The sequence below is a fragment of the Oncorhynchus mykiss genome, chromosome 23 (assembly GCF_057628025.1).
Source record: "Oncorhynchus mykiss isolate SJ-2025 chromosome 23, ASM5762802v1, whole genome shotgun sequence".
Classification (NCBI taxonomy): domain Eukaryota; kingdom Metazoa; phylum Chordata; class Actinopteri; order Salmoniformes; family Salmonidae; genus Oncorhynchus; species Oncorhynchus mykiss.
This window is the reverse complement of record NC_143044.1, coordinates 49,346,618-49,370,656: the sequence shown is the minus strand read 5'-3', so window position 1 is coordinate 49,370,656 and position 24,039 is coordinate 49,346,618. Positions and strand designations below refer to the sequence as shown.

Sequence of the window (24,039 nt, the reverse complement as noted above, 5' to 3'; positions counted from 1 at the left end):
AGCCCTCTACACTCCCAGGTCTGAAGTCTGTGCTCTGTGACAGTGGTACAAGTGATGTCTAATATCTAATATTGTCCCTCCCATAGAACTAAATAGACCTGACCAAGATGGCTGCCATTGTCAACACATTCTAGAACTGTGCTGGTCTATGGAGGGACCACACATACACTCGAGTGTATTACATATCTGTGTGGTTCCTCCACTGCCTCTGTAACCTTATTGGCATCACAGACAAATCAAAGTGTTTTCGTCACGTACACAGTACACAGCACTGTAAACACTACAGTGAATTGCTGACTTGCAGCTCTTCCTCAACACTACAGTGAAATGCTGACTTGCAGCTCTTCCTCAACATTACAGTGAAATGCTGACTTGCAGCTCTTCCTCAACATGACAGTGAAATGCTGACTTGCAGCTCTTCCTCAACACTGTAGTGAAATGCTGACTTGCAGCTCTTCCTCAACACTGTAGTGAAATGCTGACTTGCAGCTCTTCATCAACACTACAGTGAAATGCTGACTTGCAGCTCTTCCTCAACACTACAGTGAAATGCTGACTTGCAGCTCTTCCTCAACACTACAGTGAAATGCTGACTTGCAGCTCTTCCCCAACACTGTAGTGAAATGCTGACTTGCAGCTCTTCCTCAACACTGTAGTGAAATGCTGACTTGCAGCTCTTCCTCAACATAACAGTGAAATGCTGACTTGCAGCTCTTCCTCAACACTGTAGTGAAATGCTGACTTGCAGCTCTTCCTCAACACTGTAGTGAAATGCTGACTTGCAGCTCTTCCTCAACACTACAGTGAAATGCTGACTTGCAGCTCTTCCTCAACATAACAGTGAAATGCTGACTTGCAGCTCTTCCTCAACACTGTAGTGAAATGCTGACTTGCAGCTCTTCCTCAACACTGTAGTGAAATGCTGACTTGCAGCTCTTCCTCAACACTACAGTGAAATGCTGACTTGCAGCTCTTCCTCAACACTGTAGTGAAATGCTGACTTGCAGCTCTTCCTCAACACTACAGTGAAATGCTGACTTGCAGCTCTTCCCCAACACTGTAGTGAAATGCTGACTTGCAGCTCTTCCCCAACACTGTAGTGAAATGCTGACTTGCAGCTCTTCCTCAACATAACAGTGAAATGCTGACTTGCAGCTCTTCCTCAACACTGTAGTGAAATGCTGACTTGCAGCTCTTCCTCAACACTGTAGTGAAATGCTGACTTGCAGCTCTTCCTCAACACTACAGTGAAATGCTGACTTGCAGCTCTTCCTCAACATAACAGTGAAATGCTGACTTGCAGCTCTTCCTCAACACTGTAGTGAAATGCTGACTTGCAGCTCTTCCTCAACACTGTAGTGAAATGCTGACTTGCAGCTCTTCCTCAACACTACAGTGAAATGCTGACTTGCAGCTCTTCCTCAACACTGTAGTGAAATGCTGACTTGCAGCTCTTCCTCAACACTACAGTGAAATGCTGACTTGCAGCTCTTCCTCAACACTGTAGTGAAATGCTGACTTGCAGCTCTTCCCCAACACTACAGTGAAATGCTGACTTGCAGCTCTTCCTCAACATAACAGTGAAATGCTGACTTGCAGCTCTTCCTCAACACTGTAGTGAAATGCTGACTTGCAGCTCTTCCTCAACATGACAGTGAAATGCTGACTTGCAGCTCTTCCTCAACACTGTAGTGAAATGCTGACTTGCAGCTCTTCCCCAACACTACAGTGAAATGCTGACTTGCAGCTCTTCCTCAACATAACAGTGAAATGCTGACTTGCAGCTCTTCATCAACACTACAGTGAAATGCTGACTTGCAGCTCTTCCACAACACTACAGTGAAATGCTGACTTGCAGCTCTTCCCCAACACTACATAATAGATGTAAAGTAGTAAATCTAATCAATAGATAATACATAAAAAGAGCACAACAGTTGGTAAAAAGACAAGGTACTAAAAGAGTTAATAAAAGAACAAGAAGGAGGTCAGACTTTTGACCGACAGAGACTTTCCCGAGCTCAATTAGAACACATCGCCGGTCAGCTGTTTATGTGCTACCGAACGTAGCTCATACAGTGATGAAAGTGCATAGATAAACAAACAATGGAGAATAAACGCTCATGTGGACATTTATTGTTGTATAAAATGGGATCTGGCATTTGCCTTTTGTCTGCACTCCCAGTTCTCAGTGTGATAGAGATAACAGAGGGTGTGTGTATGTGTGTCTGTGCATGTGTGTGTGTTTGTGTATTTGCGTGTGTGTGTGTATGTGTGTGTGTGTGTGTGTGTGTGTGTGTGTGTGTGTGTGTGTGGGTGTGTGTGCCTGGGTGTGTGTTTTTTTTGGTTTTTGTGTGTATGTATGTGTGTGTGTCTGTGTGTGTGTCTGTGTGTGTGCATATACCCTACCGGTCAAAAGTTTTAGAGCACCTACTCATTCAAGGGTTTTTCTTTATTTTTACTATTTTCTACATTGTAGAATATTTGTGAAGACATCAACACTATGACATAATACATATGGAATCATGTAGTTACCAAAAAAATGAAATGTTAATAAAATCAAAATATATTTTATATTTCAGATTCTTCAAATAGCCACCCTTTGCGGAGATGACAGTTTTGCACACTCTTGGCATTCTCTCAACCAGCTTCATGAGTTAGTCACCTGGAATGCATTTCAATGAACCGGTGTGCCTTCTTAAACTTTAATTTGTGGAATTTCTTTACTTCTTAATGTATCATTTGTGTTGTGACAAGGTAGGGGTGGTATACAGAAGATGGCCATATTTGGTAAAAGACCAAGTTCATATTATGGCAAGAACAGCTCGAAGAACAGCTCGAATAAGTAAAGATAAATGACAGTCCATCATTTAAGATGTCAACAACTTTGAAAGTTAGTTAGAGTGCAGTCGCAAAAATCATCAAGCTCTATGATGAAACTGGCTCTCATGAGGCCTGCCACAGGAATGGAAGACCCAGAGTTACCTCTGCTGCAGAGGATAAGTTAATTAGAGATACACGCCTCAGAAATTGCAGCCCAAATACATGCTTCACAGACTTCAAGCAACAGACACATCTCAACATCAACTGTTCAGAGGAGACTGTGTGAATCAGGCCTTCATGGTCGAATTGCTGCTGCTGCAAAAACAGTACTTGATACATATAATAAGAAGAGACTTGCTTGGGCCAAGCAACACGTGCAATGGACATTAGACTGGTGGAAATTTGTCCTTTGGTCTGGAGTCCAGATTTTTTGTTCCAACCATGGTGTCTTTGTGAGACACGGTGTGGGTGAACGGATAATCTCTGCATGTGTGGTTCCCACCGTAAAGCATGGAGGAGGAGTCATTATGGTGTGGGGGTGCTTTGCTGGTGACACTGTCTGCGATTTAGTTTGAATTCAAGGCACACTTAACCAGCAGGCTACCACAGCATTCTGCAGTGAAACGCCATCCCATCTGGTTTGGTCTTAGTGGGACTATCATTTGTTTTTCAACAGAACAATGACCCAACACACCTCCAGGCTGTGTCACGGCTATTTGACCAAGAAGGAGAGTGATGGAGTGCTACATCAGATGACCTGGCCTCCACATTCACCCGACCTCAACCCAATTGAGATGGTTTGGGATGAGTTGGACCACAGAGTGAAGGAAAAGCAGCCAACAAGTGCTCAGCATATGTGGGAACTCCTTCAAGACTGTTGGAAAATCATTCCAGGTGAAGCAAAGCTGTCATCGAAGCAAAGGGTGGCTACTTTGAAGAATCACAAATATAAAACATTTAGAGATTTTTTTAAACACTTTTTTTTAATCCTGTATGTGTTATTTCATAGTTTTGAGGTCATCACTATTATTCTACAATGAAAGAAAATAGTAAAAATAGAAAATAGTAAAAATAAAGAGAAACCCTTGAATGAGTAGTTTTGACCGGTATTGTGTGTGTGTGTGCATGCGTGTGCGTGTGTGTGTGTGTGCGTGCGTGCGTGCGTGCGTGCGTGCGTGCGTGTGTGTGTGTGTGTGTGTGTGCATGCGCGTGCGTGCGTGTGTGTGTGTGTGTGTGTGTGTGCGTGCGTGCATGCGTGTGTGTGTGTGTGTGTGTGCGTGTGTGTGTGTGTGTGTGTGCGTGCGTGCGTGCATGCGTGCGTGTGTGTGTGTGCGTGCGAGCCCTTTGTTTATGTCTATTTGCTCTCATCATGGAGCAACGGAGAGAATCAGTCACTGAAAAGGTTGGATATCTCCCAAACAGAGCATGGCTGTGGGATGTCATAGCCAGTTATTTCTCTTTTCCACAGTCTAAACAGAATTGGGCTCCCTAAATTGAGACATTTAGCAGGAGAAAGCATGACTCTGGCAATACTTTCTGCCGGTATGTCAACCTCAGGGCAGCCTGTTGTCGCAGCACCCAACAGCACCTCACACTGACAGGGGGCTGAGATCACCACTGTTACAGAGCTGACAACCCACATCGTCTGGTTACAGGACTGACAACCCATATCGCCATGGTTACCATAGATATCTTCTGAAATCTGATCTGATGATGACAGACAAAAACATTTTGTTTAGATTTTTCCTTTTTTTTGGGACATCTTTTAATACTTTCTTTACTTGGTTTTACTCGGTTCCCCTTACCCTTATATTGCTAGGTATCCCTCCTCCCTCTCCTCTGTCTCCCTCCTCTCTCCTGCCTCTCTCCCCTCTTTCTTTTTAAAGCATTCCCTGTGTGGGCTGGCTGGCGTTGGTCTTTGGCTGTTTGCGACCACTTTTCTGCTGTGGTTGACGACACACGACTGGCAGGGCCGCCTGGGTAGGATGTCTGGGTCAGTTCTATCTTCTCACAGCACAATACTGACTCACTGTATAATCATAGAGAGAGAGAAAGCTAGAGAGGCTGTGTAGCAGCAACAATACGTGGTTCTTTAGCAGCATATACATACAGCATGTTATACAAAAATACTAGCAGTGTTCGTATACTATTTGAAGGTAAGTAGTAGAAATAGAAGTTTAGGTCCATATGGTAGTGATGAAGTTGTAGTAAGACATAGCAGTAGTATTAGTAGAAATAGTAGTAGAAGTAGTAGTATTAGTATGAGTAGTAGTGATAGTAGTGGTAGTATTAGTAGCAGCGGTAGTAGTAGTAGTATTAGAATAATAAGTTATTAGTAGCAGTAGTAGCTGTATTAGTAACATTAGCAGTGTTAGTAGCAGTAGAAGTAATATCAGTGATAGTAGCAGTAGTAGCACTAGTAGTAGTTGTAGTAGTGGTAGTAGTAGTAGTAGTAGTATTAGTTGAAGACAATATTAGAAGCAGTAGTAGCAGTATTAGTAACATTAGCAGTGTTAGTAGCAATAGACGTAATTGTAGTAATAGTAGCACTAGTAGTAATAGTAGTAGTAGCAGCAGTAGCCGTAGCAGTAGCAGCAGTAGTCAGTAATGGTAGCAGTAGCAGTAGTAGTAGTAGTAGTAGTAGTAGTAGTAGTGATAGTGCCAGTAGTAGTAGTAGTAGTAGAAGAAGCAGTAAGTAGCAGTAGTATTATTATTAGTAGTATTATTATTATTATTATTAGTAGTAGTAGTAGTAGTAGTGAGAGTGATATTATTATTAATATTAGTAGTAGTAGTGGTGATAGTAGTAGTTGTTGTAGTAGAAGTAGTATGTAGTAGTGATAGTAGTAGTAGTAGTAGCATAGTAGTAGTAGTGGTAGTGATAGTACTAGCATTATTAGTAGTAGTTGTGTTAGTCAGTAGGTGTAGTAGTAGTGTTAGTAGCTGTAGTACTAGTAGTCATCATAGTATTAGTAGATGGTATTAGTAGCAGTAGTTGCAGTATTAGTAACATTGGTAGTGGTAGTAGCAGTAGAAGTAATAGTAGTGATAGTAGCTGTAGCAGTAGTAGCAGTAGCAGTGGTAATAGTAGTAGTAGTGGTAGTAGTAGTACCAGTAGTAGCAGTAGTAGTAGTAGTAGTGGTAGTAGTGATTGTAGCGGTGTTGATTGTATTGGTAGTAGTGGTAGTAGTGATAGTATTGGTAGTAGTAGTAGTACTGGTAGTAGTAGTAGTAGTAGTAGTAGTAGTAGTAGTAGTAGTAGTAGTGGTAGTAGTAGTAGTAGTAGTAGTAGTAGTAGTAGTGGTAGTAGTAGTAGTAGTGGTAGTAGTGATAGTAGCGGTAGCGATAACATTCGTGGTAGTAGTAGTAGTAGTGGTAGTAGTGTGCAGTGAGAAAAGCCTGATAGTCAGTACTAATTCTTTGAATTGGTTAAAAAAAAGTCCACTGTTCTTCACAGCTTTGAGAGAGAGGACAGCTGTCAATTTGAGGCATGGCGTCTTTGAATGGCCCATCCTACATCTAAGATGTTAGAGCACCCAGCATCCCTACCGAGTGGCCCAGCTTGACCATGACCATATTCTGATACTCTCTTATTGTACAGACTAAACCACCTCCTCTGTCAAGGACACCATTTTATTTGGCACTTTTAACCAGGAAATGTTTAATTTGACATCTGCCTCACGTTAATTAGTTTGTGTTACTTTTCAAATGAAATAAAATACAAATCTTCAAATCTTCTACTCAAAATATTCACATGTTGATCAAGTTATAGGTTGGTCAGTCAAGGCTTTCCGGTTCAGCCATATTTAACCTAGTGATTGGCTAAATAACAGCATTGTGAAAGGCCCTTTGCTGACAGAAATAACTGGCATTGTAAAGTAGTAGTTGCCATGCTCTTCCTACCACACCCCAGTCACTCTTACCTCAGTCAGGTGTGTAGGAGGAGAGGGCCATGGTGGAGAGCATCATGCTGTGGTCCCTGTGTCCGTGTGTCGTCCCCAGAGGGGTGGGTTGTTTTGCTTTAACATTGTCTGCAGCTGTCATAATGAAGGATGATGTGACATCTCATCTGTTCTCCCCCATCTAGACTGTATCAAGATTAACTGTACCACCAGTAAGTAAAGACTGCTCACTTTTAATAATCCTGTTAAAATACTGTTCTACTGTCTTTTATCTGTATTCACAATGTTTCTTATTCATGAATGGAAATCCCCTTTAAACAAACTACATCTATATAGGCTTCTAAGGGGTTTATGAAGCCTTAAAAGATGCCGTTTGTTTAAAATATTACCTGCATGTATGTTGTCTAAGTTCATGTGTGCCAGAAAGTAGAATATTTACGTAGGTAAATGGCATATTGATGTCATATGTTTTCAGACCAGGTTGGCTAAGATGTGCAATATTTCATTTTTTTTCTTCCCAACAGCTAATGGGGAAAAATCACTATTTTAAAAACACATTAGCAATATGATTTCAATCAATTACCTATACCTTAGATATACATTATGTATCATAAAGACCAGTGAGCAGACCAGTGCATTGCATACAGGCTATGGGAGATCATGGAATGTATGTATAGAATGTAATGGGCCTCAGGCAGTGTGAATCTATTATCTTCCAGAGCACTGACTGCTGGGGAAGGGGAGGGAGAAGGGAGAGAAGGAATGGAGGGATAGAGGAAGGAGAGGGAGGGAGGGGTTAGAATGAATGAGAACCCCCAAAATGGCAGTCAACTGTGATTGTTCACACTCTGTTGTCTCTAATTACCAGCCTTGACAACTCTAAATTAAAACAGGCTGATATGAAACAGAGGTGTTTTAGCCATGCATCATTATCCCCGTTCCCCTCATTTTCTTTTTTTCTGTAAATGATTTACCTTTCTCTCCGTTTTACCTTTCTCTCCAGGTCTATTATTTTTTATTTCATTCCTTCTTCCTCAGTCCATCTCGGTAAATTGATGAGGCTTTTCAAAGCGGAGAGGAAATACAGAGCAGGCTTTTATTATTCTCATTAACCTGCCTCACAGAGCAGAGAGAGAGGGATTGGCGATAGTAGGGCTGCCAGGAGGGAAGGAGGGATGGAAGAGAGAGGGAGGGAGGTAAGAAGGAATGGATGTAGAGGGAGGGAGGGAGGGGACAGTCATGGGAGGGAGGGAGAGAGAGGAAGAGGACATGTGAGTGTAGTGCTACGGAGTTAACATTGCAAATATTTTGGGAGGGAATTTGTCCTTGTATTTATTATTCAGAGACGTTTATGAATTATTGATGGGAGAAGAGTCCTGAAGAGTCAGAAAATATGAGCCTTGGTTTCCTGTTTTCCGTACAGCATACAGCATACACACAATGTCACCAGGTTTTTACCTGAGAGTTGACCTTCACACCCTCTTGTTAGGTTATGGAGAAACACACTCCAAACAACAGGAAATAGTGAGCTCCATCTCCTCCATCCAGATTGTCTCAAGCCATTCTGCATCCAGTGCTACTTTTCTCTGGGGGGATGGTGGAGTCACCCGAGTGGTCACAATATAAAGGAATGTACACTGAGTATACAACATGTTAAGGGCACCTGCTCTTTCCATGACATAGACTGACCAGGGGAATCCAGGTGAAAGGAAGGTGTTCTTCATGTTTTGTACACTCAATGTATATCTATAGCCTGGTGTATTAGGGGCATCAAAAATAATTTACACAAATGGTTTGCAATAACAGTTAGGCAATTCTATAACATTACCTATGCATGCCAATGAAGATTTGTAATACCTATCTATATGGTAAATTAAATGCAATTAAGAATGCTGTGCACATTCTGTACGTTGCACAGGACGTACTGGGCAACATATATATATATATATATATATATATATATATATATATATATATATATATATATATATATATATACAGTGCCTTGCGAAAGTATTCGGCCCCCTTGAACTTTGCGACCTTTTGCCACATTTCAGGCTTCAAACATAAAGATATAAAACTATTTTTTTGTGAAGAATCAACAACAAGTGGGACACAATCATGAAGTGGAACGACATTTATTGGATATTTAAAACTTTTTTGACAAATCAAAAACTGAAAAATTGGGCGTGCATACACCAGGCTTCCTGCTACAATCCCCAGTCCAGAGCTTCCGGCGACAGTTCCCAGTCCAGAGCTTCCGGCAACGGTTCCCAGTCCAGAGCTTCCGGTGACAGTTCCCAGTCCAGAGCCTCCAGCGACGGTCAATGGTCTGGAACCTCCAGCGTCAGGTCAACGGTCCGGAACCTCCAGCGTCAGGTCAACGGTCCGGAACCTCCAGCGTCAGGTCAACGGTCCGGCACCTCCAGCTTCAGGTCAACGGTCCGGAACCTCCAGCTTCAGGTCAACGGCCCGGAACCTCCAGCGTCAGGTCAACGGTCCGGAACCTCCAGCGTCAGGTCAACAGTCCGGAACCTCCAGCGTCAGATCAACTGTCCGGAGCTTCCAAACACTGTGTCCAGTCCAGCTCCATGGCAGGAGCCTTCCTCTGCACCTATGGTCAGGGTGTGACTGGGGGGTCAGGGTGTGACTGGGGGGTTCGTCTAGTTTATTATTTCTATGTGGGTTTCTAGTTTTGTTTTTCTATGTTCTTGATTTTGTATGATTCCCAATTAGAGGCAGCTGGCAATCATTGTCTCTAATTGGGGATTATATTTAGGTATCCTTTTTTCCACCTGTGGGTTGTGGGATATTGTATTTTGAGTAAGTGTATGTAGCACTTCTGTAGTCACGGTTCGTTGTTAGTTTATTGTTTATTGTTTTTGTGAAGTTTCACAATTAATAAATGATGTGGAACTCAACATTGGCTGCGCCTTTGTCCATTTCTACAAACGATCGTGACACTTACAGGTTAAAAGCAACACAGAACAAAACACAAGGACAGGACGGGCAAACTCACATCACACACAATCTAGAGTCCATGGTTGTTTGGAGTCGAACATTCGTCACTTTGGCTTTGACATCATTGGGTTCTTATACTGTAGTTGTGGCCTCTGCAGTCACGTCATAGCAGGCCACATCTGGAGAAAGCTTAATGAGTAACGCCCTCATACCGGAAACCATTGGTATGCACTCACACCTCGGTCGACTCATCCCGAGCAGTGGGACACTTATCCGACCCCCTCTCCCCAAACATGGCAGAGGTAGTGTTGTGGCTGGGAACAGCCTGTGGCACCTGTCCTCCCACATTGCTGGCTTGAATCTCCTGCACAATATCTGAGTACAGTGTTCCTTAGGTATGGGGGTGTGTGGCTCAGGTCCCTGATTAACTAATGAGAAGGAGCCCACAAGTAGTGCTTGTCTTTCTTCCGCGACAGGAGTAGAACAGAGTTGAGTTTGGGGGCCGTTTTTCTGTGTGTGGCCACCACTCATGCTCTCAAATTGTTAGCTCCCAGGGAAGACACGGTTCTGTGGTGAGCAGAATCATTATGAGATGGAGGTACGTCGGTATGCCACCGGGCTGCAAGCAAAGTCGGGAGAAGAGGAATATTAGGATAGAGACACAAAAATGTGGATTCTGAGGAGGAATGGAGGGGAAAATTTAATTGAATGAGGTTGAAGTGAATAAGGAATGCAGAGCATGGATTTGAATTTGAGGAAGATGGTGAGAAAAATGTAGATGGGGTGTTGAAGATGGTTGGTGTCAAGAGTAAACAGCTATGTGTCAGTCTGAGTTCTGGAGATGAAATGGAAGTGAAAGAGGACAAGTTATATTAGGTGGAAGGTGTGGTGAAGAGCTCAGAACCCGAGCCTGGCATCAATGGACATGATAAAGAGGAATCTGGTCCTGAACAGTGGCTTGCGAAAGTATTCACCTCCTTGGCTTTTTTCCTATTTTGTTGCCTTACAACCTGGAATTAAAATGTATAATTGTTTGTATCATTTTATTTACACAACATGCCTACCATGTTGAAAATGCAAAATATTTGTTTTATGAAACAAACAATAACTAAGACATAAAAACAGAAAACTTTAGCGTGCATAGCTATTCACCCCCCCAAAGTCAATACTTTGTATATCCACCTTTTGCAGCAATTACAGCTGCAACTCTCTTTGGGTATGTCTCTATAAGCTTGGCACATCTAGCCACTGGGAGTTTTGCCCATTCTTCAAGGCAAAACTGCTCCAGCTCCTTCAAGTTGGATGGGTTCCGCTGATGTACAGCAATCTTTAAGTCATACCACATATTCTCAATTGGATTGAGGTCTGGGCTTCGACTAGGCCATTGTAGACATTTAAATGTTTCCCCTTAAACCACTCAAGTGTTGCTTTAGCACTATGCTTTGCATCATTGTCCTGCTGGAAGGTGAACCTCCGTCCAAGTCTCAAATCTCTGGAAGACTGAAGCAGGTTTCCCTCAAGAATTTCCCTGTATTTAGTGCCATCCATCATGCCTTTAATTCTGACCAGTTTCCCAGTCACTGCTGATGAAAAACCTACCAACAGAATGATTCTGCCACCACCATGCTTCACTGTGGGGATGGTGTTCTCGGGAGGATGAGAGGTGTTGGGTTTGCACCAGACATAGCATTTTTCTTGATTGCCAAAATGCTCAATTTTATTCTCATCTGACCATATATTTGGGGAGTCTCCCACATGCCTTTTGCCATTTTTTTCTTACGCAATGGCTTTATTCTGGCCACTCTTCCGTAAAGCCCAACTCTGTGTAGTGTACAGTTTGAAGCTGTCCAGTGAACAGATTCTCCAAACTCTGCTGTGGAGCTTTGCAGCTCCTTCAGGGTTATATTTGGTCTCTTTGTTGCCTCTCTGATTAATAGCCTCCTTGTCTGGTCCGTGAGATTTGGTGGGCGGCCCTCTCTTGGCAGGTTTGTTGTGGTGCCATATTCTTTCCATTTTTTTATAATTGATTTAATGGCGCTCTGTGGGATGTTCAAAGTTTCAGATATTTTGATGCAACCCAACTCTGAGCTGTACTTCTCCACAACTTTGTCCCTGACCTGTTTGGACCTTGGTCTTCATAGTGCCGTTGGCTTGGTGGTGCCACTTGCTTAGTGGTATTGCAGTTTCTGTAGCCTTTCAGAACATTATCTACTGAGATCATGTGACAGATCATGTGACCCTTTGATTGCACACAGGTTGACTTTGTTTAACAAATTATGTGACTTCCGAAGGTAATTGGTTGCATATTTAGTGGTTTCATTGCAAAGGGGGCGAAAACATATGCACGCACCACTTTCCCATTTACATTTATTTTTTGAAGTTACAGTTACCATCCTCTATTTAAGTACAGTTACTATCCTCAAATTAATTCAATTTACCATCCTCTATTAGTTAGAGTTACCATCCTCTATTAGTTAGAGTTACTATCCTCTATTAGTTACAGTTACAATCCTCTATTAGTTACAGTTACCATCCTCTATTAGTTAGAGTTACTATCCTCTATTAGTTACAGTTACCATCCTCTATTAGTTACCGTTACCATCCTCTATTAGTTACAGTTACCATCCTATTAGTTACAGTTACCATCCTTTATTAGTTAAGGTTACCATCCTCTATTAGTTACAGTTACCATCCTCTATTAGTTAAGGTTACCATCCTCTATTCATCTTACAGTTTCCATCCTCTATTTAGATAGATTTAGAAATAGTGGCGTAGCACAATTTCACAACCCCCCCCCTATATCTTTTTTTGCAGTTTTACAGCTAATATCATGCCATTTTACACATTTTGCCACGAGGCTGAGAGAAAATGTTGCTGTTTTAGTGCTCACGGACTCTTGAAAGATGGTACAATCTTATTTTGTTAATCCTACATATTAGCTATCATACTATATAAAATAACAACCTATTTATTTTTGGATTGTTTCATTCTAACATTAGATTATGCAAATATGTAATACAAATCTCCAAATGTATTTTTGTTTTATAGCCCTATTATATATTCCAGAGTTAATTATGTTAGCATTTTGGCATGTTTTTCTAGATTTACAACATGAAACTGCATTGATAAGACAAGCTGTAAGGGTTTTCCTCCTCTTCATCTGAAGAGGAGGTGTAGCAGGGATCGGACCAAAACGCAGCGTGGTAAGTGTCCATATTGTTTTTAATAACAAAAACACTGAACACTATGAAATACAAAAACAATAAACACATACGTGAAATGACAAAACCGAAACAGTACCGTGTGGTGAAAAAACACAGACACGGAAACCAACACCCACAAAGTACCCACAGAATATGGCTGCCTAAATATGGTTCCCAATCAGAGACAATGATAGACAGCTGCCTCTAATTGAGGACCAATCTAGGTAACCATAGACATACAATATACCTAGAAAGGAAACCTCCCCATAAACATACAAAACCCCTAGACAAGACAAAAACACATACATCACCCATGTCACACCCTGACCTAACCAAAATAACAAGGAAAACAAAGAATACTAAGGTCAGGGTGTGACACAAGCGTTATCCCTTAGGTCTAGCACAGTAAATGCTTCACTTGTTTAAGCATATATCTCAGAACAGTGATTACAGCATTTTATCAGAGTATCGACAAAGAAAATCGATCTTAAGGTTGACAAGCCACTGACAGACTTGACAACAGATTCTCAAAACAGACATATGTTTTGCCTCTAAAAATAAACTTCAATACAAACATTTGTAAATATGGACAGTTATTAATTTGAAAGTCCCCAATAAAAGCATAGCCATTCTATCAGATTTTTAGCACTCTGACAAGGTTGACATTAGAATTTCTTTGTTGTTGACGAAGTTGACAATATGTATGTTTTTTCTTCATTTTCTCTGCTAATTATTTGTTCAAACCACTTAATATGGTATTGCGTCATTCAGTGTTGTCAGTTCGCGGCATCTCTGGACAGCTTTATGGAGGAAAATCATGTTCAGAACGGACTCAAAGAACACATCACTGTCAATGAGGGGTCCTAGGCTCTCTTCCCGTGGGCGGCCTCAGCTCTGCCTTAAGAAATTGCTGCCACTTCAAATTTAAAACTGAACAGGCACTGACAGAAGACAAGCTAAAAATACACACACACACACACACTCACAGGCACGCACACACACACACACACACACACACACACACACACACACACACACACACACACACACACACACACACACACACACACACACACACACACACACACACACACACACACAGTCAGGTGGATTGTTGTTTTTTGCTTGTCTGTCTGTCTGTCTGTCTGTCTGTCTGTCTGTCTGTCTGTCTGTCTGTGTCTCTCTCTCTCTCTCTCTCTCTCACACACACACACACACACACACACACACACACACACTGTCTGTCCCTCTCTCTCAGTCCCTCTCTCCCTCTCTCTCTTCCTCTATCTCTCTGTCTTTCTCACTCTCACACACTCTGTCTGTCCTTCTATCTCACACACACACACACATGAGCACGCACGCACACAGACCCACACAGTTATTGTTCAAAGCAATTACAGAAAGACCCCAGATTATGCAAATGTATTTGACAGGATTGCAGAGTATGAATGTAGTCTGTGAACTGGGGTGATATTGGATTGGCATGTGCTGTATAGCCAAGAACATTTGCATGCAAACAAACAACACCGATGCCTGACATTGGATGTAAATGTCACAGCTTCTAAAGGTTTGTCAATGCTAATGTGTGCCAAAGTTATCTTGACAACATTCAACAACATACCCTTTTTGCTGCACATGGTCTTCAGTGACAACAAACCACTCTTTTAGAATGGCCTGCTTGGGTCTAATCCTGCTGTAGTGTAGTGACATGTTCCTCTCTCTGTCTCTCCAAATGACATTGTGGTGGTGGGATACAGTAGTAACCTCTGGCTGTCCTGTTACCCATCCAGCCATTATTTACCTGGAACCTATACCCTAATTCCTTCATCCCTCCTCTCTATTCCTGGTTCCTTCATTCCTCCTCTCTATTCCTAGTTCCTTCATCCCTCCTCTCTATTCCTAGTTCCTTCACCCCTCCTCTCTATTCTTAGTTCCTTCATCCCTCCTCTCTATTCTTAGTTCCTTCATCCCTCCTCTCTATTCCTAGTTCCTTCATCCCTCCTCTCTATTCCTAGTTCCTTCATCCCTCCTCTCTATTCCTAGTTCCTTCACCCCTCCTCTCTATTCTTAGTTCCTTCATCCCTCCTCTCTATTCTTAGTTCCTTCATCCCTCCTCTCTATTCTTAGTTCCTTCATCCCTCCTCTCTATTCCTAGTTCCTTCATCCCTCCTCTCTATTCCTAGTTCCTTCATCCCTCCTCTCTATTCCTAGTTTCTTCATTCCTCCTCTCTATTCCTAGTTCCTTCATCCCCCCTCTTTATTCCTAGTTCCTTCATCCCTCCTCTCTATTCCTAGTTCCTTCATCCCTCCTCTCTATTCCTGGCTTCTTCATCCCTCCTCTCTATTCCTGGTTTCTTCATCCCTCCTCTCTATTCCTGGTTTCTTCATCCCTCCTCTCTATACAAATGATTTGATCATGGTAACACCTTAATCTGGGTTCCAGCAGTGTATTTTATCTGTGCATGTGCTAGCATCAGCCAAGAGCCTCCCTCTTTATCGAGAGTGAAGTGACTTCAGAACAACTGAAAGTATGCATCTTATAAGTAGTTTTCACATACACGCTTTATATATCCAAACTCAGAATCAAGTAGGTTTCCCAAAAATAACATGGTCTCTGTGGTAGAACATTTATTTTGATTGGGGATTTTCTACATTTATCAAAAGTCCCATCAGGTGGCCTGATTTCAAATGTGTTCATGGAAACAGGATAATTTGGGAAATTGTTATTCGTTCAAACCATGTAAACATTTTAATCAAACTGTTATATTCATCTGACTATACACAATCATCATATTATTGTGTGCATGTAACCATACTCAATATGAAACACCCCAAGCTGCAGATGGCTTGGTTCCACTGTCTTCACTCCCCCCTGGATCCATTCGGTGAGCAGGTTCATTCCACTCAACCAACTTACAGCTATTTATTTCATTTCCTCTTTCTCTGAAATCTTCAAAGCCTCAATGCAATGTGTATGCAAATCACAGGCAGCTGGAGCACTGGGCTACTATACTCCACCTCCGAAGCACAATTTTGCTTTGTAAGCACTAAACAACACACCAAGGCCAGGGCAGGATAGAAACCAGGCTCCTGGAGAATGGGGATAGGGTGAGAGAGCAAAATATGAAATAAGGGGATGGAGGGATTTGGAGCACTTGAAAGGATGGCTTGATCTTTGCCTTTCATCCCTCTGTCCTTGTGGCAGAGAGACAAGGAGGAGGTGGAAGAGGAGGAGGAGGAAGAGGAGGAGGAGGAAAAGGTGGAGGAGAAAGAAAAAAGATAGCAGGAGGGGGTTCAGCAGGATACATGTTCCTTGTGTGAGTGACACACGGTATGAGTTGGAACCACTCAAGTCTTTGGTGTAAGGTCCAGGACATGTCAGAGATTTCATACAATCACATTGCCCAATGTTGGGACCCTAACATTTCTCTGAATCTGGAGACAGTATGGCTTTAAGAGAAAACCAAATGATCAGTGTTCCAATTGGGTCAAATTCAGGCTCTGATTCCGAATGTATGCAGTCATATCTTCTGCTGGAGAGGAGAGATTCATATTGTGCCAGATGGCAGGACATCATTTGATATACACTGACTGTGGCTCCTGCACTGACTATGAACATGTTGATTGTGAGTGTGTGTGCCTATATGTGTGTCTATGTGTGTGTATGTGTATATAATCTCAAAAATATATAGTGTATATACTTTCAAACTCTCACATTAAGTAAATTAGCCACATTCACAACAGCATCATGTCCTGCCTTACCTCCAGTGTCATGTCCTGATGCTGTGTCAGAGGAGAGGAGGTGTAGTTCTCCACTTCTCTGCCGATGTCACACTGGTGACAGAGGTAGAGGTGACAGAGATAGACAGAGCCAGAGCGGTGTTTGTCAGACCATGAGACATCTGTGGTGAAAGGTGGCAGAGCCAGAGCGGTGTTTGTCAGACCATGAGACATCTGTGGTGAAAGGTGACAGAGCCAGAGCGGTGTTTGTCAGACCATAAGACATCTGTGGTGAAAGGTGGCAGAGCCAGAGCGGTGTTTGTCAGACCATGAGACATCTGTGGTGAAAGGTGGCAGAGCCAGAGCGGTGTTTGTCAGACCATGAGACATCTGTGGTGAAAGGTGGCAGAGCCAGAGCGGTGTTTGTCAAACCATGAGACATCCCAAAAATCGGTCTTCTCACTAAATCATCTGTATTGTCCGAATGGTTTGGCCTACAAACTAGTATGACACCTCTATGGAAAGATGAGACTGAAGTTTTTACAGCCTATCTGCCAACTTCTGTCTGTAGCTTCCAAAAAGTTTTGGCTACACGTGAGGTGAGACTCACGGACAGCAAGATGCCAAGAGTGTGCAAAGCTGTCATCAAGGCTAAGGGTGACTACTGTATACTGTATACTTCTGTATACCACCCCTACCTTGTCACAACACAACTGATTGGCTCAAATGCATTAAGAAGTAAAGAAATTCCACAAATTAACGTTTAAGAAGGCACACCGGTTAATTGAAATGCATTCTAGGTGACTAATTCATGAAGCTGGTTGAGAGAATGTCAAGAGTGTGCAAAACTGTCATCTCGGCAAAGGGTGGCTATTTGAAGAATCTCAAATATAAAATTTATTTTGATTTGTTGAACACTTTTTTAGTTACTACATGATTCCATATGTGTTATTTCATAGTTGTGATGTCTTCACAATTATTTTACAATATAGAAAATAGTAAAAATCAAGAAATACCCTGTAATGAGTAGGTGTTCCAAACTTTAGACTGGTACTATACATGTCCCTTTCGTTGCTCTTTGACACCGACAGGCCTCACAACACTCGTCTGAAGATCCCCTGGTACTAGTTTAACAAATTAATGGAAGTTTAGTATACAGTGGCTTGCAAAAGTATTCACCCCCCTTGGCATTTTTCAAATTTTGTTGCCTATTCCCTTTTAACTTTTGGAACCTGGAATTAAAATTGAATGTTTTGCGGGGTTTGTATCATTTGATTTACACAACATGCATACCACTTTGAAGACGCAAAATATTTTTATTGTGAAACGAACAAGAAATAAGACCAAAAAAACTATTCAAAGTCAATACTTTGTAGAGCCATATTTTGCAGCAATTACAGCTGCAAGTCTCTTGGGGTATGTCTCTATAATCTTGGCACATCTAGCCACTGGGATTTTTGCCCATTCTTCAAGGCAAAACTGCACCAGCTCCTTCAAGTTGGATGGATTCCTTTGGTGTACGGCAAAAGTCATACCACAGATTCTCAATTGGATTGAGGTCTGGACTTTGAGTAGGCCATTCCAAGTCTTTTAAATGTTTCACCTTAAACCACACAAGTGTTGCTTTAGCAGTATGCTTAGGGTCATCGTCCGGCTGGAAGGTGAACCTCCGTCCCAGTCTCAAATCTCTGGAAGACTTTAACCAATTTCCCTCAAGAATTTCCCTATATTTAGCGCCATCCATCATTCCTTCAATTCTGACCAGTTTGCCAGTCCCTGCCGATGAAAAACATCCCCACAGCAAGATGCTGCCACCACCATGCTTCACTGTGGGGATGGTGTTCTTAAGTTGATGAGAGGTGTTGGGTTTGCATGAGACATAACGTTTTCCTTGATGGCCAAAAAGCTCAGTTTTAGTCTCATCTGACCAGAGTTCCTTCTTCCATATGTTTGGGGAGTCTCTGATATGCATTTGGAAAACATGTTTGCTTATTTTTTTCTTTAAGCAATGGCTTTTTTCTAGCCAGTCTTCCATAAAGCCGAGCTCTGTGGAGTGTACGGCTTATAGTGGTCCTATGGACAGATACTCCAATCTCCAATTTGGAGCTTTGCAGCTCCTTCAGGGTTATCTTTGGTCTCTTTGTTGCCTCTCTGATTAATAGCCTCCTTGCCTGGTCCGTTTTGGTGGGCGGCCCTCTCTTGGCAGGTTTGTTGTGGTTCCATATTCTTTCCATTTTTTTATAATGGATTTAATGGTGCTCCGTGTGATGTTCAAAGTTAGATTTTTTTATAACCCAACCCTGATCTGTACTTCTCCACAACATTGCCCCTGACCTGTTTGGAGAGCTCATTGGTCTACATCAAGTCAAAATCTAAGTTTATTTGTCACTTCCGCCAAATACAACCTTACAGTGAAATGCTTGCTTACAGGCTATAACCAATAGTGCAAAAAAAGTGTTAGGTGAACAGTAGGTAAGTAAAGAAATAAAACAACAGTAAAAAGACAGGCTATAGACAGTAGCGAGGCTACATACAGACACTGGTTAGTCAAGCTGATTGAGGTAGTATGTACATGTAGAAATGGTTAAAGTGACTATGCATAGATGATGAACAGAGAGTAGCAGTAGCGTAAAAGAGGGGTTGGCGTGTGGTGGGACACAATGCAGGTGGCAGGTTAGCCAATGTGCCGGAGGAAAATAATACCCTCAATATTTATTGGAAAGGAGCATCAAGATCACCGTACACTTTTACCACCCTGTGAGGTTCATCATAACTTATTTCATCTGTAGTCTAATAAACTGCATGCTTTCCTGAGTTATAGTGGCAGGACAACACAAGTTCACCATTCGATATGATGGTTATTATATCAATATTTGTGCATTAAGGCGTTTCCACCGGCGTTTCCACCATTTCTCGCATAATTAATTTTACCGACACAAAAATATCCCACCATGTCGAACAAAAAAATTTACTACCGTCATCATACGTCAGGTAATTCGTCCACATGAAATGGTTGGATAGAAATAGTGGGTTGTTTCAAGTATGAAGGAAGTTAGAAGTAGTTTCGTGAGTCAATGCTAACAACCGGTAACACAATGACTGGAAATCTATGAGTACAGTTATAGAGTTACTGCTAGCATGCTAGTAGATCCCCAAAGACTTCCAGTCATTGCATTAACAGTAGTTAGCATTGGTTCACAAATTGAAATACAGGAAGTACTAACTACATACGCAGATCAGAAAACCATTTTTTATGTTTTTATATATATATATATATATATATATATATATATATATATATATATATATATTTAAACCCTTATTTTTGGCACTAAACTATCTCCATATATAGTGCTTTGCAAAAGTATTCACCCCCTTGGTATTTTTAATTTATTTTTGCATTACAACCTGTAATTTAAATTGATTTTGATTTCATGAAATGGACATACACAAAATAGTCCAAATTGGTGAATTGAAATGAAAAAAATTACTTGTTTAAAAAAAAAAAATGAAAAAAAAAAAATGAAAAGTGGTGTGTGCATATGTATTAACCCCCTTTGCTATGAAGCCCCTAAATACAGTAAGATCTGGTGCAACCAATTACCTTCAGAAGTCATACAAAAAGTTTTTTTTTTTATGTGCACTATGTCAACACGCACAGCCTTTTATCCGCAAAAAGTCAGTTTAATGGAAACATCTCTGGTGGGAAAAAGCACATATTGTTTTATGCAGACTTTATAAAATGATTGTCGACATTTGATTGTAAACCAAGCTACAGAGACATACAATGGTATCCATGAGTTCATCTGACTGGGGAAGTAGATTAAGGGCCTCATTGCCAAAATCCCAAAGTATCCTTTAACATAATTGTTTACAATTCATTTGATTGAGTTGTTTTAGTTAAGACTATTTAAGTTATGACTATAATTTTTTGCCCCCAATATTATTATATACAATTAATTTGATTGAGGTGACAACAGAGTACGGTTTTAAATGCCATATAACAATAACTAAAAAATATTACGTTTGTTTCTCAGTATCTTGCCCTTCTGTAGCGCCAAGCTAGGCCAGCACTGTGGTGGCGCGTTACTGCCTCCTAGTGACGTTAGTAATAGAACACTCATAGAAATACGAGAGCAGGATTTTCTCTCCCTCTCTCCCCCTCTCTCCCTACCCTTCTACACACACCCTGTCACTGCACTAACTCAGGTTTCTTTTCTCCCTGTCCCGAGGTGTGCGTGAAACCACTGTTTGGGCAAGGTGTGTGTGTTAAAACCACTGTCTGGGTGAGGTGTGTGTGTCTTAACCACTGTTTGGGCTATCCTACAGGCAAGGGTCCGGAGACCATTTTTGCTGGTCAGAACCTGAACGATAACGAGTGGCACACGGTGCGTGTGTTCAGGAGGGGAAAGAGTTTGAAACTCACCGTAGATGATCTTCAACCTGTTGAAGGTACAACCACACCCTCTCTAACAAACTGACTATGTTTTATATGTGTGAGAATTTTCAAGATGATCCTTTGCCCCTTTATATGTAGGACACAGTTTCACTATGGACTAGGTCAGAAAATCGGTCAGGTCTAGTCCATAATGTCGTATATAAAATCAGTCAGTATATACAGGTCAGTATAAACAGGTCAGTATATTCAGGTCAGTATATACAGGTCAGTATATACAGGTCAGTACATACATCTCAGTATATACAGGTCAGTACATACAGGTCAGTATATACAGGTCAGTACATACATCTCAGTATATTCAGGTCAGTATATACAGGTCAGTACATACATCTCAGTATATTCAGGTCAGTATATACAGGTCAGTATATACAGGTCAGTACATACATCTCAGTATATTCAGGTCAGTATATACAGGTCAGTATATACAGGTCAGTACATACAGGTCAGTATATACAGGTCAGTACATACAGGTCAGTACATACAGGTCAGTACATACAGGTCAGTACATACAGGTCAGTATTTACAGGTCAGTACATACAGGTCAGTATATACATGTCAGTATACACATGTCAGTACATACATGTCAGTATATACAGGTCAGTACATACAGGTCAGTATTTACAGGTCAGTACATACAGGTCAGTATATACATGTCAGTATACACATGTCAGTACATACATGTCAGTATATACAGGTCAGTACATACAGGTCAGTATATACAGGCCAGTACATACAGGTCAGTATATACAGGTCAGTACATACAGGTCAGTATATACAGGTCAGTACATACAGGTCAGTACATACAGGTCAGTATATACAGGTCAGTACATACAGGTCAGTACATACAGGTCAGTATATACGGGTCAGTATATACAGGTCAGTAAATACTGGTCAGTATATACAGGTCAGTATAATAAGGTCTGTATTTACAGGTCAGTATATACAGGTCGATATTTACAGGTCAGTACATACAGGTCAGTATTTACAGGTCAGTACATACAGGTCAGTATATACAGGTCAGTAAATACTGGTCAGTATATACAGGTCAGTATAATAAGGTCTGTATTTACAGGTCAGTATTTACAGTTCGGTATAAACAGGTCGGTATTTACAGGTCAGTACATACAGATCAGTATATACAGGTCAGTATATACAGGTCAGTATATACGGGTCAGTATATACAGGTCAGTACATACATCTCAGTATATTCAGGTCAGTATATACAGGTCAGTATATACAGGTCAGTATATACATGTCAGTATATACAGGTCAGTACATACATCTCAGTATATTCAGGTCAGTATATACAGGTCAGTATACAGGTCAGTATATACGGGTCAGTATATACAGGTCAGTACATACATCTCAGTATATTCAGGTCAGTATATACAGGTCAGTATATACAGGTCGGTATAAACAGGTCGGTATTTACAGGTCAGTACATACAGATCAGTATATACAGGTCAGTATTTACAGGTCAGTATATACAGGTCGGTATAAACAGGTCAGTATATACAGGTCAGTATTTACAGGTCAGTATATACAGGTCGGTATAAACAGGTTGGTATTTACAGGTCAGTATTTACAGGTCAGTACATACATCTCAGTATATACAGGTCAGTACATACAGGTCAGTATATACAGGTCAGTACATACATCTCAGTATATTCAGGTCAGTATATACAGGTCAGTATATACAGGTCAGTACATACATCTCAGTATATTCAGGTCAGTATATACAGGTCATATACAGGTCAGTACATACAGGTCAGAATATACAGGTCAGTACATACACGTCAGTACATACAGGTCAGTACATACAGGTCAGTATTTACAGGTCAGTACATACAGGTCAGTATATACATGTCAGTATACACATGTCAGTACATACATGTCAGTATATACAGGTCAGTACATACAGGTCAGTACATACAGGTCAGTATTTACAGGTCAGTACATACAGGTCAGTATATACATGTCAGTATACACATGTCAGTACATACATGTCAGTATATACAGGTCAGTACATACAGGTGAGTATATACAGGTCAGTACATACAGGTGAGTATATACAGGTCAGTACATACAGGTCAGTATATACAGGTCAGTATATACAGGTCAGTATACACATGTCAGTACATACATGTCAGTATATACAGGTCAGCATATACAGGTCAGTACATACAGGTCAGTATATACAGGCCAGTACATACAGGTCAGTATATACAGGTCAGTACATACAGGTCAGTATATACAGGTCAGTACATACAGGTCAGTACATACAGGTCAGTATATACAGGTCAGTACATACAGGTCAGTATATACAGGTCAGTATATACAGGTCAGTAAATACAGGTCAGTATATACAGGTCAGTATAATAAGGTCTGTATTTACAGGTCAGTATATACAGGTCGATATTTACAAGTCAGTACATACAGGTCAGTATTTACAGGTCAGTTTATACTGGTCAGTATTTACAGTTCGGTATATACAGGTCGGTATTTACAGGTCAGTACATACAGATCAGTATATACAGGTCAGTATATACAGGTCAGTATATGCGGGTCAGTATATACAGGTCAGTACATACATCTCAGTATATTCAGGTCAGTATATACAGGTCAGTATATACAGGTCAGTATATACATGTCAGTATATACAGGTCAGTACATACATGTCAGTATATACAGGTCAGTACATACATCTCAGTATATTCAGGTCAGTATATACAGGTCAGTATATACAGGTCAGTACATACATCTCAGTATATTCAGGTCAGTATATACAGGTCAGTATATACAGGTCGGTATTTACAGGTCGGTATAAACAGGTCGGTATTTACAGGTCAGTATATACAGGTCAGTATATACATGTCAGTATATACAGGTCAGTACATACATGTCAGTATATACAGGTCAGTACATACATCTCAGTATATTCAGGTCAGTATATACAGGTCAGTATATACGGGTC

At 41.1% G+C, this 24,039-nt stretch overlaps 1 protein-coding gene across 10 annotated transcripts in view; it reads left to right on the top strand.

The window, feature by feature from the left end:
- LOC110503044 (neurexin-1a) overlaps nt 1-24,039 on the top strand; it is a 747,078-nt gene that overhangs the window by 301,387 nt on the left and 421,652 nt on the right. For all 10 annotated transcript variants that reach the window (XM_036960883.2, XM_036960887.2, XM_036960882.2 and 7 more), the window contains 2 exons: nt 6,908-6,934; nt 20,936-21,058. In XM_036960883.2, coding sequence (XP_036816778.2) covers nt 6,908-6,934; nt 20,936-21,058 — 150 coding nt within the window. The remainder of the gene's footprint in view (nt 1-6,907; nt 6,935-20,935; nt 21,059-24,039) is intronic.